The following is a 17,929-nucleotide window of genomic DNA, read 5'->3' as shown; positions in this document are numbered from 1 at the left end:
CTGTCTCGGAGCTCTGCGGACAATTCCTTTGACCTCATGGTTTGGCTTTTGCTCTGACATGCACTGTCAACTGTGGAACCTTCTTTGACAGGTGTGTGCCTTTCCAAATCATGTCCAAACAATTGAAATTACCACAGGTGGACTCCAATATCTGTTGTAGAAACATCTCAAGGATGAACAATGGAAACTGGATACACCTGAGCTCAATATCGAGTCTCATAGCAAAGGTTCTGAATTTGTACGGAAATTATAGGGTATTGTGTGTAGATTGAGGGATAAAAACTTTTTAATCAATTTCAGAATGAGGCTGTAACGTAACTAAATGTTGAAAAAGTCCAGGGTTCTTAATACTTTCCGAATGGACTGTATATCGTTTCATCCCTGGTATAACCAGTGCACAGGCCAATCTGAGTAGGCTTTGCTAGTTTGCATGCATGCAGCTTTACAACGAAGAAAACAGCTCTTCTCTAACTCAAACGGTAAAAAAAAAAATATGACCCATTCAACCAGAGTTACCTTTTTTTTCATGTTCAAATGTGTCTTGTTGGATTGCTGGGAACGGAACATGAGCGAAAAATGCCACTCCAAAGGCTGACGTGGTGATTATTTGATACAAAGAAACAGAAAATCAAGGCAATGGTTCAAATGCCTTATTTCAGGGGAATATGAAGGTAGACCAAGGAGAAAAGAGAGTTTACTGTCAAAAGCAACATGTTGTTTTGGAATGGATACTCTCCCCAAATTCTTTCAACACCACACGTATGTCCTTGAGATCATTTTGTCAGAGTAGGTCACATTCCTATTATGAAAACTGACTCATGTTCAGTGTTGTTTTCTTAGCCTGCCTGACAGTGGAAATGTTCGGGGGGTGTATTATGAGTTGCTGCCTGCTGCGCTCTCATGCGTAGATTCTGTTTTTTCAATATTGTGTCGAGAGAGCATTGTTTCATCGCTGCAAAGGTCGTCTCGTTCCCGGCCCGACTTCACCGGAACGAGAGAAGGGGACGGAGGGACCAGAATCTCCTGCAAATGTTCCCTTGTTGTTGTAAATCAGCTCGGGCACACAGGGAGACTGGAGTGAGTGGGGGAGACTGGAGTGAGTGGGGGAGACTGGAGTGAGTGGGGAGACTGGAGTGAGTGGGGGAGACTGGAGTGAGTGGGGCAGACTGGAGCGAGTGGGGCAGACTGGAGCGAGTGGGGGGAGACTGGAGCGAGTGGGGGAGACTGGAGCGAGTGGGGAGACTGGAGCGAGTGGGGAGACTGGAGACTGGAGCGAGTGGGGAGACTGGAGGAGACTGGAGCGGGGGGAGACTGGAGCGGGAGACTGGAGCGAGGGGGGACACTGGAGCGAGGGGGGAGAGTGAGCGAGTGCGAGGGGGGCTGAGCGAGAGAGAGACTGGGGGGGGGACTGAGCGAGAGAGAGCGAGGGGGGACTGAGCGAGAGAGAGCGGGGGGACTGGGGGAGACGAGGGGGGACTGAGAGAGAGAGAGCGAGGGGTGACATTTCCAGAGGGAGGGAGCCTGGAGAGGGGGAGCCTGGAGAGGGGGAGCCTGGAGAGGGGGAGCCTGGACGAGGGAGACTGGAGAGGGGGGGAGACGAGGGAGAGGAGACTGGAGAGAGTGGAGAGAGGGAGACTGGAGAGAGGGAGACTGGAGAGAGGGAGACTGGAGAGAGTGAGACTGGAGAGAGGGAGACTGGAGAGAGGGAGACTGGAGAGAGGAGACTGGAGAGAGTGAGACTGGAGAGAGTGAGACTGGAGAGAGGAGACGACTGGAGAGAGGGAGACTGGGAGAGAGGGAGACTGGAGAGAGGGAGACTGAGAGAGAGGAGACTGGAGAGAGGGAGACTGGAGAGAGGAGACTGGAGAGAGGAGACTGGAGAGAGGAGACTGGAGAGAGGGAGACTGGAGAGAGGGAGACTGGAGAGAGGAGACTGGAGAGAGAGACTGGAGAGAGAGACTGGAGAGAGGGAGACTGGAGAGAGGAGACTGGAGAGAGGAGACTGGAGAGAGTGAGACTGGAGAGTGAGACTGGAGAGAGGAGACGAGGGAGACTGGAGAGAGGGAGACGAGGGAGACGAGTGAGACTGGAGAGAGGGAGACGAGGGAGACTGAGTGAGACTGGAGAGAGGGAGACGAGTGAGACTGGAGAGAGAGGGAGACTGGAGAGAGGGAGACGAGTGAGACTGGAGAGAGAGGGAGACTGGAGAGAGGGAGACGAGTGAGACTGGAGAGAGAGGGAGACTGGAGAGAGGGAGACGAGTGAGACTGGAGAGAGGGAGACGGGAGGCTGGAGAGAGAGGGAGACTGGAGAGAGGGAGAGAGTGAGACTGGAGAGAGAGGGAGACGGGAGGCTGGAGAGAGAGCGAGCGAAGGTGGGGGTGGCTGGAGAGGGAGCGAAGGGGAGACTGGAGGGAGAGCGGGGGGGAGACTGGAGAGAGGGAGACTAGTGAGGCTGGAGAGAGGGAGACGAGTGAGGCTGGAGAGAGGGAGACGAGTGAGGCTGGAGAGAGGGAGACGAGTGAGGCTGGAGAGAGGGAGACGAGTGAGGCTGGAGAGAGGAGACGAGTGAGGCTGGAGAGAGGAGACGAGTGAGGCTGGAGAGAGGGGCTGGAGACGGAGACGAGTGAGGCTGGAGAGAGGGGGACGAGTGAGGCTGGAGAGAGGGGGACGAGTGAGACTGGAGAGAGGGGGACGAGTGAGGCTGGAGAGGGGGACGAGTGAGACTGGAGAGAGGGGGACGAGTGAGACTGGAGAGAGGGGGACGAGTGAGACTGGAGAGAGGGGGACGAGTGAGACTGGAGAGAGGGGGACGAGTGAGACTGGAGAGAGGGGGACGAGTGAGACTGGAGAGAGGGGGACGAGTGAGACTGGAGAGAGGGAGACTGGGAGGCTGGAGAGAGAGCGAGGGGGGGAGACTGGAGAGAGAGCGAGCGAAGGGGGAGGCTGGAGCGAGAGCGAGGGGAGACTGAGCGAGAGCGAGGGGGCGACTGGAGGAGAGGGGGGACTGGAGGGAGGGGGGGACTGGAGGGTGAGCGGGGGGACTGGAGGGTGAGCGAGGGGGGGGAGTACTGGAGGGAGAGCAAGGGGGGAGACTGTAGGGAGAGCGATTGGAGGGACTGGAGGGAGAGCGAGGGGAGAGACTGGAGGGAGAGCGAGGGGGGGATTGCACAGAGGGTGTGAATGTGAACCCCTCTCTTCCTGACTATGACGGTGAGAAGGGCGAGACTCTAGAGCGTTGACTCTGAGACTCTAGAGCGTTGACTCTGAGACTCTAGAGCGTTGACTCTGAGAGGAGTCCGTCCAGAGAAAAGGAATGGGGGGGCGACTACTGACTGCCACTCCGTTCTTGTGATCCTCTTTAACTCCTGAATGCTGATTAATCAGATCGGGATGGCATGCATGGGGAATTTACACTCTGCTTTCAAAGGGAGGGGTGCCCGGGCTGGGATATCGTGATCAAACGGGGCCTTTTTTCTTTTCTTTTTGCTCCACACTGGAGCGCATGAAGTGAGTCCCGAAATTGGGTCAGCTTAGCTCACGTGTGGAGAGTCAGTAGTTAGGCTTTCCCCTGCTCCACAGTTCCTCCCCTCGGCCTGGAAAAACGCCAGCAGTCTGAGCCTGACAACAGACACCACTGCAAGCCACCAGGCTGTGGCTATGGCGCACACAGTCCTTCTCACACACAACCACATATTCTGATCACTCTGACACGGGATGAACTGCTCCGTAGACGTGTGTGTGTGTGTGTGTGTGTGTGTGTGTGTGTGTGTGTGTGTGTGTGTGTGTGTGTGTGTGTGTACTGCCACATGCAAATCAGGCACTATTCAAAGCACTCATGTCAGTACGCTGAACACAGACACACACACACACACACACACACACACATAGCTCAGCTGGTCTGCCTCACATGATCTTATGCCTCAGCTACAAACAAATTCCATTGTCGCTTTGTTTTTGCACTTGAGCTTTTAGAAATGGGCTGTTGTGCGTTTTAGCATTTTTTTAGTTAGTGATGTTTTGAATTAACGTGAATTTCGTCAGTGTGGAGAAACGTGTAGCCTCTGCTTCTATGCAAATGCTGATCAGTCGGCTAATATAAGTCTGCAAACGGTTTGTTTGTCATCTGTGGACTCCACTGGTTTAGCCAAAACAAGCAAAAAAATGATCAATACATGCCCACACTCCTATTGAATATACATTCACCTGTAATTGTGGCCTAAGCCATCTTAATTTTCCCAGTTCATCAAGAGATTTCCCATTCAAATAAAGTATTACCATTATGTTAGATTGGTAAAAACAAAGTCACACTTGTTTGATTTTTTTTTTTTAATTGTCTCTAGGAAATTCTCTCCTCCAAATTTTCAAATGTATTGATGTTGAGCATTGGCCTAAAATATCGTTCATCCGCCTCCTTGACCCCCAAAAATCGGTATTGGTATCGGCCCTAAAAAAAAAAATCAATGTTGGTCGTTCTCTACCTTCCAACGCTACCGCTGTCTGGACAACAGACAGAGTGTGGTCAAGACATCTGCTGCAACTTCATATTTAGTGCGTCAGCTCTGCTGCACCTGGGAGCTGAAGGTATGGCAACACACTCCCAACAGCCATGTATGCTTAAACATACACTAGACGACCAAAAGTAGGTGGACACCTGCTCGTCCAACATCTCATTTCAAAATCACGGGCATTAATGGAGTTGGTCCCCCCTTTACTGCTTTAACAGCCTCCACTCCTCTGGGAAGGCTTTCCACTGGTCTTCTAACTGTAAATACTCATCTCAACTAGTTTAAAGGCCCAGTGCTGTCAAAAATGGGATTTTCCTGTGTTTTTAGATTTCTTATATATATATATATATATATATATATTTCTAAACTATGAGGTTGGAATGATACATAGAAATGATGATAATGCCGTTTTGGTATATATATCAGCCTGTTTTTGTTGGATCGAGTTTTGGCCTGCCTGGTGACACCCCCAAACCAATAACAGAGAGGTTGAGTACAGACCCATTGAGCAATGGTGTTTTTGTTGATTTTATAGGTCAATATATGATAAAACCTTACTATTGACTCCCATTTTATCCGGAGGGAAGCTACAACATCAGAGTTAACAGATGGGGTAAGATAATGAAAGGGCAGTGAAGGCTGGTTCGTTTGGGTCAGAGAGATGTCACAGCAGCTTGACCTTGAGGTAAGGACGTTGAAAGGTCACCCAGACAATCAGGCCGTTTTTGGCCAGGCTGACCGATTAAACTGAGCTTGACCTAGACCATAAAAATGACGGCTAACTCAAATGTACACCTTCAATCATTTGAAGGTGCCGTCATTGTAAGTAAGAATTTGTTCTGAACTGACTTTCCTAGTTAAATGAAATAAAACGTTTGCTCAATCGCCGACACCAAGAAGATTCTGCACTTTAAACAGTCATTGTCGGGAGATGAGGTAAGAGTACTTTCTAAGCTTCGTTGGCGGTGGTAAAGGTTAGACACACACACACACACACCAACTAGCTCCATTAGCTTAGTTAAGCCTTTGTCCATCCAGCCTCTACCAGCAGAAGTTGATGAGATGAGCTTTGATGAAAAACAGTCTTGTAGTCTAATTCTGTTGGCCTTTCTTTTGAGTGCATTCTTGATAGTTTTTTTGTAGAGAAAGATGTCTCATTTCCGCAACATCTCGGGTAAATAAAGCTGACATTTGTCCTTTGCGGTTTTCAGACAGTAGGGGAGTTGCTGTTCATTGCCAGTAGCCCGAGTGTGAGACCTCATTCTCTAGGCTCAAGGTGTTTTTGTCGGCTGGGTTAACATTTCCACACCTCCCCGTTGACTTGCCAGTCCTCCCCATAACTGCTGCTCTGGCTTTTTCCAAAGGCAGTTATTGGGGAGCTTTAATATGTTCTTTAATGTGGAACAGAGGTTGAAAAACGTGGCTGAGGCAGAGTCCGAGAGAATTCCAGGTGTGAAGCAATGGCTGATGAGCACCTCATGGAATCTAGAGGAAGGTTAACCCTTTAGGAGCATAATATGCTGTACAATGCTTCTCTAAATGCAGCCCATTGAAAACCAGTCCATTTAGGCTAAACCAAACACACCTAGCCTTTCCTAAGCGCTAGTCTGGGGAGGTTTCTGCATAAACATCATCGGTGGTTTGGAGAGATAGACCAGGCGTCTTCACTCTGTCCAGTTCACCAGTAGTGTACAGCAGCTGTACTATATTTCTCCAGTCCAGTGCTCCAACACAGTGTTTCTTAATCCTGATCTCGGCGACCCCAAGGGTTGCACATTTTAGTCATTGCCTTAGTGCTAAACCTGATTCATATCGTCCAAGCTTGATGAGGTGATCATTTGAATTAGCTGTGTAGTGCAATGGCAAACACTAAACATGCACCGCCTTTGGCTCCCCAGGACCAGGATTAAGAAACACTGCTCCAACCAGTACTCCTCAGCCCCCCTCGGTGTGGAAATGTCACCAGCCCAGCACCCTGAGGCCATGCCACTGAACTGGGGAAGCAGATGGCACTGGCCCAGAGCTATTTTAGGGCTTTTGGGAGCAACTGTCCATTTTGTCACCACTAGAATGCCTGGGAGGTATTTATTAAGCACCAAACGGAAGATAACAGACAAACTGGGATGGAGTAGCTGAACGTGTCCACTAGAAACGGTCATTTTCTCCTACCGTTACAAAACATTTTGCTACAGTGTTCCCTAATGAATACAACCCTGGTTTAGGTAGGACCACCGTGGACCCCAGCTATTTAAGAGGCAAAATGGAGGCATCACACCGCTCTCCTCCCAGTGCACCTAGAGCTAGGGGGCTGGATATATTCCGTGTTGGCTGTGACCTAACACTCCAGTAATGCTGTGAACATTTGTACGTTTTAATGTACATTGTAAAAAGGTTTGCAAATCCATAATGTTGTACCTGAAGACACAGCACGGTGTGGTTCCTATTGAGTGTCTCGCCACAGTTCAAACCAAACCACACATTTTAAATCTAGAGTACTAGTCAGGGATGTTATTATACCAAGTCGCTATCTTCCATCTGACATTGTTTACCGTTTCGGAGAAACAATGTGGCTATGTCCTCTGGCCTACTGAGTCTGACTATATCGATTAGAATATTATTTTGACATCCTTTTTGACAAGTAGCACAACATGCTCGCTCAGGCGTGTCACAATACGGTGATGCTGGCACACCCAATAAGATTTCTTCACTCAAGATAGCCAAACCATGCCCTCATTCAGTTAGAAATAGCAGTATGGGGGGGGGGGGGGGGAGGGTGAAAATTGACTCGGTGGGTGTGTGCGTGCGTGCACACACTCGCTCTTTTTTTTACAGGATTGACTATGCAAAGGATTGCCATATAAGCCCCTCTGTTCTCATGCTGGATTATGACTCGTTGAGAACTGTGAGGAAATCCTCATCTGCTCTCATCTGTTGATCGGTTGGATGGTGGAGGCTGCACTGGTCCCTCCCCTCTCTTGTTTTCACCCAGAGAGCACTACAAGTTTCACTGTGGTTTCCAGCCTAGGAGGAGGACTGGGCCATATTCATTAAGCCCCAAAACGGAAGACTACAGACTGAAAACAAAAGGGACCGTACCTCAACTTGTCCAAAAAGCAACGCACATTTTCGCTCTCCGTTTCTAAGCATTTTGCTCTTTTTGGCCCTAATGTATACGACCCTGGTCTAAAACTGTTGAAAATCTTTTATCTCTCTGCTGCGGCTTAGTTTTGAAACGTTTTTGACACGTTTGCGCCGTTCCAGCTTGCGACGCGGGCTGCCACAGTCTCTCTCAGGTTTCTCTCTATATATAGACACCCACTCGGTAAACCAAGATGTCTGCCCCTGCCATTATCCTTGCTTTGTGGACATACTGTCGAGACTAAGTGCAGATGTTTAGCACTGTGTTGAAACATGTTGCCCTGTTGGAGCCAACACGTTAGTCGCACGTTTTCTGTTGGGTAATGGATGTAGAAATATCTGCCATTTAGAGGCAAGGTTGCCTTGCCGGACCGTTTCTTTCATTATATGAACTCCCGAACCCTGTTTCTCCGCTGTCCATGGCGGCGTCTTGCTGCTCATGTGTTTGCAAGCCAGCCAGTAGTTTAGTGTTGTTGAAAGGAAGGACTGTGGAATCGAAAGTGTCACTTTTTAAAATATGGATGCTCATTTTGTCTTTGGCTAAAAGTGACTCATAATCATAACGCAACTGTTCGCGATGAAACAGCCTACACTGTGTGTGTGCTTTTATTGTAGCCTTGACAGGTGCCATTTTGTTCCTTCTCTTGTTTGGTGGAAATGAACAATGGAAACGTATTCAGAAGTAGCGTCGTCGTGACGCACCTAGGGTGCATCAGTGGTCGACATGAGGATCGAGTGTAGGCTTTGACAGTCAGGCTACCACCAACACCAATAATAATCAGTGCAGAGTATCGAGAGTGACATGTTTTATGTTTCCTTCAGTCCTTCCCTATTTGCTGTGTGTGTGTGTGTGTGTGTGTGTGTGTGTGTGTGTGTGTGTGTGTGTGTATGAAAGAGACCGAGCCAGAAGGAGGGGAGATGTACTACAGTTTGTACCAGGAAGTCCTTTCCCTGGTTGGTGTGGAGGATGTCTGGGCATGTCCACACCACACTCTTGTCACCAGAGCAGAATGCATGCTCTGTCACATTCTTTGCGTTGGAGTGTGTGTGTGAGAGAGATGTGACACAGGAGAGCGAGATAATTGAATGACTGTTTTCCATAGCCCAGCCTAAATCTTTATTCTGTCTATTACACACGTTTGCAGTGGTTTGGTTTCTCAATGGTTCTAGCTTTATTTTCCGCGGGCGCCTTTTTACCAGGTTATGTAGAACAGTATAACGCGTGCTTAGCATGTAACGTTGTATGCTACACATGTTGTCCCCTCAGAACATTCACATAAGTTCTAGGTTTCGTGTTAGCGTTTCCATGTTTTGTGCTGGTATGGAACATGGTGAGTGTTTTTTGTTGTTGCGTATGAGACACTGTTATGTAGGCCGACACTCACGGGTTATAACCTTTAACCTCTTGTTTCTCTACAGGACGTATGGGTCTGAACTTTCACCACCCCGGAGCAGATCACATCATGCCATTGAACAGTGAGTAGCATTTTGAAACGTATACAATCCTTATCCCTCTATGTTACCATGTTATTATGGGTGTGTGTGTGTTTGCTTTAATCGTGGCCACTTTTAAGTGGCGCCATTGTGTTGCTTCTCTACTTCATGGAAACGAGCGGCAGAAACCGATTCAGAAGTAGTGTCGTCTTAACGCATCTACGCAGGATGACTCAGGGATATGCCCTAGCTTCTAGGGTTGGGGCGGGGATCACCACAGGGCCCATGCCCATACCCATGCTAATCCCACCTTGCACCCCTTGCCAAGTGTTACCCCCTGACACCATAAACCCAGCGTGGACCCCTCTCTCAGTGCAGAGCAGGGAGGAACCGCTGTCAAATACCGTCTGTAAGCCTAGACCCCCCCCACCCCCGTTCCCCCTAGCAGATGGCAAACAGCCCACATGGTACGACCTCTCCGGGTCGTACCATGTGGAAGAGGTCACAGGGTTTGGTCCACACAGGCTCTAGTTGAGGCCGGCAGCAAGAGTTTTTCAATTTTCCGTCTCTAAGAGAGAGAAAAAATCCTCATATTTCAGAAATGTCAGAAAATCAATTTATCTCCCTCTGTCCAGGTTTTAGACAGTGAGTTGTCAAACGGCTCTTTCTTTCAGCCTTGCCAATTTAATTGACAGGGGAGAGGATTGGGGTGTCCATGGTGACTGGTGGAGCTCAGCTCAAGACATCTGGGAGTGTTAGTCGAGTCCTGGGTCATGTTCATTAGGCACCAATCGAGAGAAAACGGACTGAAACAGGGAGGGCCTACCTCTAACCCAGTGTGATTTGAATCAGGTGTAGGGCTAAGGCAAGAACTAAACGTTGATTTTGTTTTCTACTTCAAAACATTTTCGGTTGTGTGGCCTTATGAACACAACCCTGGCTCTCCTTACTTGCCTGGTTGGGGATGCCAGTGGGGAAGCAGTAAGAAAAGAGTGGAGAAGAGGATGAATGGAAAGGGAGAAGATATCCAACAAGGCTTATAGTAACTCATTTTACTGCTGTCACAGCTTGACAACACTGCCGTCTGTTTTCTCTTCAACTTGTTCTTTTCATCGTCAGTCCTTTGGGGAACGCGTTTGAAATCGATGTTAAACTGCTCTTCTGGAGCGTTTAACTTGGTCTCCGATCTGCATGGAGCTCCGGCATCTGTCAGAATTGGCGCTCACTGCTGTAGTCTGCCATGTTTTAGACGGCAAGGCTTTGGATGTGAAGAAAGCGGGTTAACGTTAATCTCCTCTTCATTTCTCGCCATTGTTTTGCCCAGACTATAGAGACTGGGTCTCCAAACGATTTCTACATCTACCCACTGCTTCTCTGGCTTAGATGAAGGATGAGCCAGTGAGACACCCAACATGGATTTATGGATAAAGAAGGGCAGGTCTGTGAATAGTTCAAGGAGCTAGCAGGCGTTTTCCCAGTACCACTCCTCCCCAGGAGATATCCCCCGTCTTTCCTTCTAAGTCTCCTCTCTGACACTCTTATTTTTGAGTCTGTGCCAACTCCTGCCATTCCTAACCCTCTCATCCGCCTCCTCGTCTTATTCTCCCTCACCAGGGTGACGGACACACAGTTCCCCCAACACCACTTACTAGTCCACACTAGATCAGTAGGTTCCACTCTTCCACTTTCTTCCCCTTGTTGCTAGGTGCCTTTGTCTCTCCCAAGGCCCATACGGTGGAAGAAGAATGCGGAGAACACCGGTCGGAACAACTCTGCTCTGTGGTGAGAAGAGACCGAGTTTTAATGAAAACCCAGTGAGAGAAGAGGTCTGGATGCAGTGTTTCTGTCAAGAGCAAGGGAGGGAGAGGGGGGGGGGGGGGGGTTCACACAATGGCACCATCACAATGGACACCCCCATATTGGTTTCTAGGAGAAGACTTTGTTCTCTGTGACATTTTGACTGTGTGAAGGTCTGTTTAGGGATGCATTACTCACCCCCCTCCCACCCACCCACACACTGTCTACTGGCATTAATGTTATAGACTCTTAATACCTCAGTCTGCCTTGTTTGCCTTCTGTCTGCTTTTTTTCTCAGGCACAACAAGACTCCTATTCAGGCATGTTGGGTGCATTTTTAAAGAAGGTTACGAAATGTCACGTGAACACACACACACACCAAACAACACATTTGTTTAGTTTTTTTCAAGTTAGTGCTTTGCTACCGTATTTCCTGAGCTCGAGCTGATACTCCAAAGTTTTTTTTTGTGAGAGCTCACGCACACGCCAACTAATGAAATGGAGAGAAAGGTCACAACGTCTTATCGCTGCCTGCTGTACCTTTGGGCCTGTTCACTAGATTGCGATCTCCCAGCCAACCCTATCACATGGTAGGGCAGTCCTCCTCTCTCTCTTTTCCTGTCTGGACTCTGAGACTCAGGCTGTCACCTCCATGGCTCCATCCAGGGCAGCTGTGGGTGGAAATTTCCCCACGGGATAAAGACTAATCTTCCACTAGTTCGTGGTAATGGCTAACGACAACCTGTCTAATGTGTCTGCGTGCCGCTTTATCGGTCACATTCGTGAATATTCACGCTGCGGCGAAATTAGAGCAAAACGTGAGCCAGGTAGTAGTCCGTGTTTCTTGCCTGAGATTATAACCTGGGTTATAGGGTCTTGTTATTGCAGGTGACTATTTCAGAGTAGTTAGGCCTATTATAACCTCGCCCATTATCCTCTAGTCTAGTCTAGTCTGGCTCAGGTACAGTAGGCGCAGCAGGCTTCCTGTGGGATACTGCCAGCCAACCCATAATGACTCCTTGTCTACCTCCATCGCTGATGATTAGGTGTGGCTGTCTGCGTCTGTGGTGTCACTGTTGCCTTGGTGATGTTCTGCCTGGTTGTCTTTCCACGAAACCCATGTCTCTGTCTCTCTCCCTCCCTCTCCTTTCCATACCCCTCTGTCTCTCTCTCTCTCCCCCCTCCCTCTTCCGCTGTTCACAAGCAGCCAGGAGCTATGGCCGCAGAAGAGGTAACGTGTGGAGTTCTACTCTTTCTGCTTGCCAAAATGAACGGGAGGCACGAGCGCAATTGCTTGGCTCTCTCTCCGTACGGGCGTCTCTCTCTCTCTCTCCAAGGCTACCGGGTTCTAGTGGAATGTCACATAATCTGCCTCCATCTGTGCCGTGATTGGATGAAATCCTATTCATTTGTACACGCCTTTTTGTTTTAACGTCATTACATTTCATTGAACGTCGAGAGGCGGATCATTTTAGTATCTTGAACTTTTTTTTTCTCCATTTTGCTTAATGCAATTTTTTTGTCTCTTTTAATATTCTGAGTCATTGTGCTGCTCCTGTATATCGCTATAGGCAACTGCATTGGCTGCTGCTTGTGGATTATTCATGAATTCTCAAGTATAGACCCTCCATATATTATGGACAGTTCCGGAGCAAGTCCATTTGGATTTGGCCCAAAATGTTTAAGTCTAGACCATAAAAACATTGAGGAAAGTACAGTGACTCAAACTGTTTATGTCCTGAATGGCTGAAATGGGTGCTGCGGACATACTCTTCTCTGACTTTTGGAGTGTTCAACTAATTCATACCTTTACTCAGTGAGGAACCCCGGTAACATATGCAACGTTTGTTGCAATGCTTGTATTTTGTGTGTGTGTGTGTGTAAGAATTGTAGTACTTTTTTTAAGTCTGGCTGTTGGCAGCACATTTGTCCACATGTCGACGGAGCTTATGACTCAGCGATCAGCAAATCGTGCAGTTGTCATCAAGTCAGTACAGCTAATAAAGGGGGAGGCCTCCATCGCCACATACCACTATTGTGCACTTACCGGTACATAGAAAGAGGCTATCGCCTTGTACCTGCTGGCATGGTAAATACAACTCTATTTAAAGTAGCCTACGCGTATCCGAGGCTTTAGACGTTGCCTGCAGCACCACTCAGTCAGTGCCATGGAATTAGAACAGAAACGAATAGCAAAATGATATGATCTCTATGGTCAGTACACAGTCCTCTATGTGCTCACATTTGTAATAGGTAATCAACTGCTGTGGCAAATGCCCTCCATCCCTCCTGCACCCTCCACCCCTTTGTTCCTATGGCCCGCGGGAACACGGGTCCATCTGGTGTAAGAGGGCTATGAAGACCCTGTGTTGATTTGTAATTGGACCGAACTGGATGGACTCGAGGGCGGGCGGGCGGGCCCACGATGTTTTGAAGAATTAGAACTCATGAAGAAGCATGATGGTGCTTTGACCTTCCCCTCTAAGGAGGCTATTGTCACCTGTTTTAATAACATGTTTCTCTTCCTTTCTCTTCATGTCCTCCCTGTCTTCTCCTCTTCCGTTCTGTGCCCTTCTATTTTCTCCTCTTCTGCCTGTTACTCTTGCTTGTCCCCTCTCTCTATTTCCCCTCCCACCTCTCTCTTTCCAGGTCGCTCTTCACTCTTTCCGTTCGAGGACGGTTTCCTGGACGACGGGCACGGTGACCCCTCTCTGACCCCGGGGTTGAACTCGCCCACACGCTGTCAAAACGGCGAGAGGATGGAGCGCTACTCCAGGAAGGTGTTCGTCGGAGGCCTTCCCCCTGACATAGATGAAGGTACGGGCGGGTGGCAGTGGCACTAGCCTGTGTCCCAGATCTGTTTGGGTTGTCTTGCCAGCCCCTGTGGTCAGTGTTTGTCATGTCAATGACCATGGAAGTTGGCAAGACCGCACAAACAGATCTTCACTTTACTGTACAATCACTATGTATCCTCACAGAACGTCCATCAACTGCATGGCACGTTAATCAGATTAGTACATGTAGGTTTTTTTTGCACTGGTTAGGATAGTGCCAGATGTGGGTTTACAGATGCTGGTAGCCCTTCTGGCTCAGTGGGCTAAAGGGCTGGTTCTGTGTCTGTATGATGCCGCTGTCTGTCATGAAGCTTGGCTCTCTGGGACTGTGGACTGACTGGTTATGTTCTGTGGGTTTGAGGCAGTGAGCTGGCAGTCAGTCTGGCAGCAGATGTGATAGTGTGTTATCCCACAAAGTGTGAAGAGGGCCTGACTGCGTGGTAGGACTATGAGCAGTGTCACCATTCCAGATTCCCAATGTGGCTTTCATGAGACACACACACACACACGCAAACACACGCAAACACACACAGAACACAACACTTGCACAAAACACACACATACAGACACATACTAGTACACACATAGAACACAACACACACAATGAGTTTGTGAACAATGCGTGCCCATGACCTCTTGGAATATTTCTGAGTTTCCACAGTACAATGACCCTAGTGAGAACAGAAGCTGCCTGGCCTGGAGTGTGAAGACGTGTTTAATGCAGTAGACTAGTGGACAGCATTTTGGAAAACAAGCAACAATACATTATTTCCCTGGGTTTTGTTGATAGCATACAGTGAGGGGTAGACAGGCAACAATACATTATTTTCCTGGGTTTTGTTGATAGCATACAGTGAGGGGTAGACAGACAATACATTATTTTCCTGGGTTTTGTTGATAGCATACAGTGAGGGGTAGACAGGCAACAATACATTATTTTCCTGGGTTTTGTTGATAGCATACAGTGAGGGGTAGACAGGCAACAATACATTATTTCCTTGGGTTTTGTTGATAGCATACAGTGAGGGGTAGACAGACAACAATACATTATTTTCCTGGGTTTGTTGATAGCATACAGTGAGGGGTAGACAGACAACAATACATTATTTTCCTGGGTTTTGTTGATAGCATACAGTGAGGGGTAGACAGGCAACAATACATTATTTTCCTGGGTTTTGTTGATAGCATACAGTGAGGGGTAGACAGGCAACAATACATTATTTTCCTGGGTTTTGTTGATAGCATACAGTGAGGGGTAGACAGACAACAATACATTATTTCCCTGGGTTTTGTTGATAGCATAACAGTGAGGGGTAGACAGGCAACAATACATTATTTCCCTGGGTTTTGTTGATAGCATAACAGTGAGGGGTAGACAGGCAACAATACATTATTTTCCTGGGTTTTGTTGATAGCATACAGTGAGGGGTAGACAGACAACAATACATTATTTCCCTGGGTTTTGTTGATAGCATAACAGTGAGGGGTAGACAGGCAACAATACATTATTTCCCTGGGTTTTGTTGATAGCATAACAGTGAGGGGTAGACAGGCAACAATACATTATTTTCCTGGGTTTTGTTGATAGCATACAGTGAGGGGTAGACAGACAACAATACATTATTTCCCTGGGTTTTGTTGATAGCATACAGTGAGGGGTAGACAGACAACAATACATTATTTCCCTGGGTTTTGTTGATAGCATAACAGTGAGGGGTAGACAGGCAACAATACATTGTTTCCCTGGGTTTTGTTGATAGCATACAGTGAGGGGTAGACAGAGAACAATACATTATTTTCCTGGGTTTTGTTGATAGCATACAGTGAGGGGTAGACAGGCAACAATACATTATTTTCCTGGGTTTTGTTGATAGCATACAGTGAGGGGTAGACAGACACATTTTTGTGGTTGTTGGCAGCCTGCTTGTAGACAAACGGTTTCCTCGGGAAAGTGCGCTAATGACTGCATTGACGTGTTGTCTTCATTCATCTTTTTCCTGTAGATGAGATCACCAACAGCTTCCGTCGCTATGGACACCTGGTGGTGGATTGGCCCCACAAAGCCGAGAGCAAGTCCTACTTTCCACCTAAAGGTAAGAACAGTTTAACCACACCAGTCTGTAAAATAACAGACCTCAGTCCACAGTAAAAGGTGTTATTGTTCAGTCACTGTCTCGGGGAGATCATGCTGCGCTGCTAAGGCAAAGGTTGTTTGCGAAGGGTTACGTTACCCAGAATTCCAGGGTCAGGGCGTCTCGAGGCATCTGTTTATTAATATGGCGCCCTACTGCTATCTCGGGGATAGAAACACACACACACACACACACACACACACAGAGCCCCACTCTGGTCTTGAACCACAGGCTCCTGAAGGGCCCAGAGCACAGTGTTTTTCTGTTTAATACCTGGAGAGTGCAAAGGCTTTCTCCTGGACCCCCTTCCCTCTTCAGTTTCATTTGGATAGGTGACCATAGCGGAGAAGGCCCTTCCTTTCAGGCCCTGTGCCTGTACCACATCACTCCGCTGGCCCATCACACACACACAGACACTTCTCTGTGTCATATTAGGGAAACTATTAAAGCAGAAATAGCTGACATTCCTTAGGCCGATGGTAATATGCTGCAGCTGTGAAAACTGCCAGTTTCTTCCCTCTCGCATTTTCAATTTCCCATTTTTTTGGGGGGGATGATCGGCTTTTATTTTCAATAGTCCTCGGCTCTCTATTCCAAAGCTCAGGAGGGGGAAAATGCAGCATCCTTTTAGGGGAATGAGTTATGCTTGAGGCCCGTAGGATTCCTTGTAAGGGAGGGAGGGAAGACTTGGTTAGCCACAAGGAAACCACCACCTCGTGTGGCACTCGCCCATGTGTGTTGATGTTGTAATGTAGCATTGGGCCACGTACGTATCTCCCTTTTGAAAACACAGATGCCATGTGAGAATGGCTGAAATCGCTTGTTTACACCATCTTCCTAATTATGCGGTTGAAACTCTGCACGTTGTAGTGGTTGAAAGAGTTAGTGGCAAAGTTCTTAGCAGGAGATGTGTGAGGTTCTGCACGTGTGCTTCTTTGTGTGTGTGTGTGTGTATCCTATCCTTTCATGCGCTGTAACGGGTGCTTCGCAGATGTGCTATTCCCATCAAGTGGTCATCAATCTCTCCCCGTATTAAAAAGTGGTTCCAAGCTGACCTAATGGAAGATGGTAGTCACTTTGTTCCGTCTTGTGCCACATTAAAAAGAGCAGTTATGTGTCTCTGTACAATTATGAAACTCTTCTTTTTGGTTTGGAAGATGAGGATAACTCATGTTGTGGCTCACAGGCCACGCGAAGGGCAGGGCAGTGTCTATCTACGGGCTGAATTGGGATCAGTTGCAAGCCCGGGGCCAGATAGGTAGTTATCCCTGATGGACAGGCCTGAGGTCCATTCACGGGCCACTGCACTGTTCCTATACTTCCTAGTACATGTGTCCCATGTCGGGCTTAGTCCCATTCTCTCAGCCTGCCTGTGTCTGTCTGTCGGCCGGATGATGTCACTGACCGGTGAGGTTGCCATGGCGGCGGCGCTGCTCACAACTGCTCATTGAGCCCTGCAGTCCCAGGCGTCACCGTTGGCGACGAGCTCCAAACACCACTGAAGCTATTTCTGTCTGCTCCGCATGGCAGTAGAGATGAGCCAGGAAGGGGAGGGGGCTCCTTTGGGGTTTAGAGTGGCTGCTTTTAGGATAATGTGTCTGTGTCAGAGCCTGGATGCTGGGAGCTTATCCATGTTACAGGGGGGCGAGGTGCGCATAGGCGGGCTTAGGAGGACAGGGCACAGCCTCGAGCCAGGGGTCTGACAGACACAGGCCACTCTAATGATGCCACCGGAGCCCCATTGGCAGTGCCCTCGCCCCTAAGGTTGGTTTAACTCTCTTTACTCGTGGTACAGAGAAGGTGTGTGGGGGATGATCGAGGATGCATCGAGTGATTCTTCACAAATTGAGATGATTAGTGAAGCTTCGTTTCACCTCCTCTGGTCTCAGCTGCCTGTGCTCTCGTCACACTCCCATGCCTATTTGTTTTAGGAAAGCAGATATTTGTCTCTCTCTCTCCCCCTCCCTAATTTCTCTCCTCCCTCACTCCCTCCCTCCTTCTTCTCATCATGTAAGCGCCTGTCAGCAGTGCATTTTATTTACTTTCAGTGGCAGAGATCCAGCTCTTAGTGGTTGGTCTGGTTTCTC

The 17,929-nt window shown here is 48.4% G+C and overlaps 1 protein-coding gene across 4 annotated transcripts in view; it reads left to right on the top strand.

Annotated features, from left to right (window-relative positions):
- Positions 1–17,929, top strand: part of cpeb3 (cytoplasmic polyadenylation element binding protein 3) — a 68,598-nt gene that overhangs the window by 24,884 nt on the left and 25,785 nt on the right. For 3 of the 4 annotated variants that reach the window (XM_029640898.2, XM_029640900.2, XM_029640901.2), the window contains exons 4-7: positions 9,065–9,121; positions 12,084–12,107; positions 13,526–13,693; positions 15,714–15,803. In XM_029640898.2, the coding sequence (XP_029496758.1) occupies positions 9,065–9,121; positions 12,084–12,107; positions 13,526–13,693; positions 15,714–15,803 (339 nt within the window). The remainder of the gene's footprint in view (positions 1–9,064; positions 9,122–12,083; positions 12,108–13,525; positions 13,694–15,713; positions 15,804–17,929) is intronic. The other variant, XM_029640899.2, reaches the window with a different exon arrangement.

This window comes from Oncorhynchus nerka, linkage group LG28 (genome assembly GCF_034236695.1).
Source record: "Oncorhynchus nerka isolate Pitt River linkage group LG28, Oner_Uvic_2.0, whole genome shotgun sequence".
NCBI lineage: Eukaryota > Metazoa > Chordata > Actinopteri > Salmoniformes > Salmonidae > Oncorhynchus > Oncorhynchus nerka.
The sequence above is the reverse complement of the archived record's forward strand: the minus strand, read 5'-3'. Positions and strand labels throughout refer to the sequence as shown.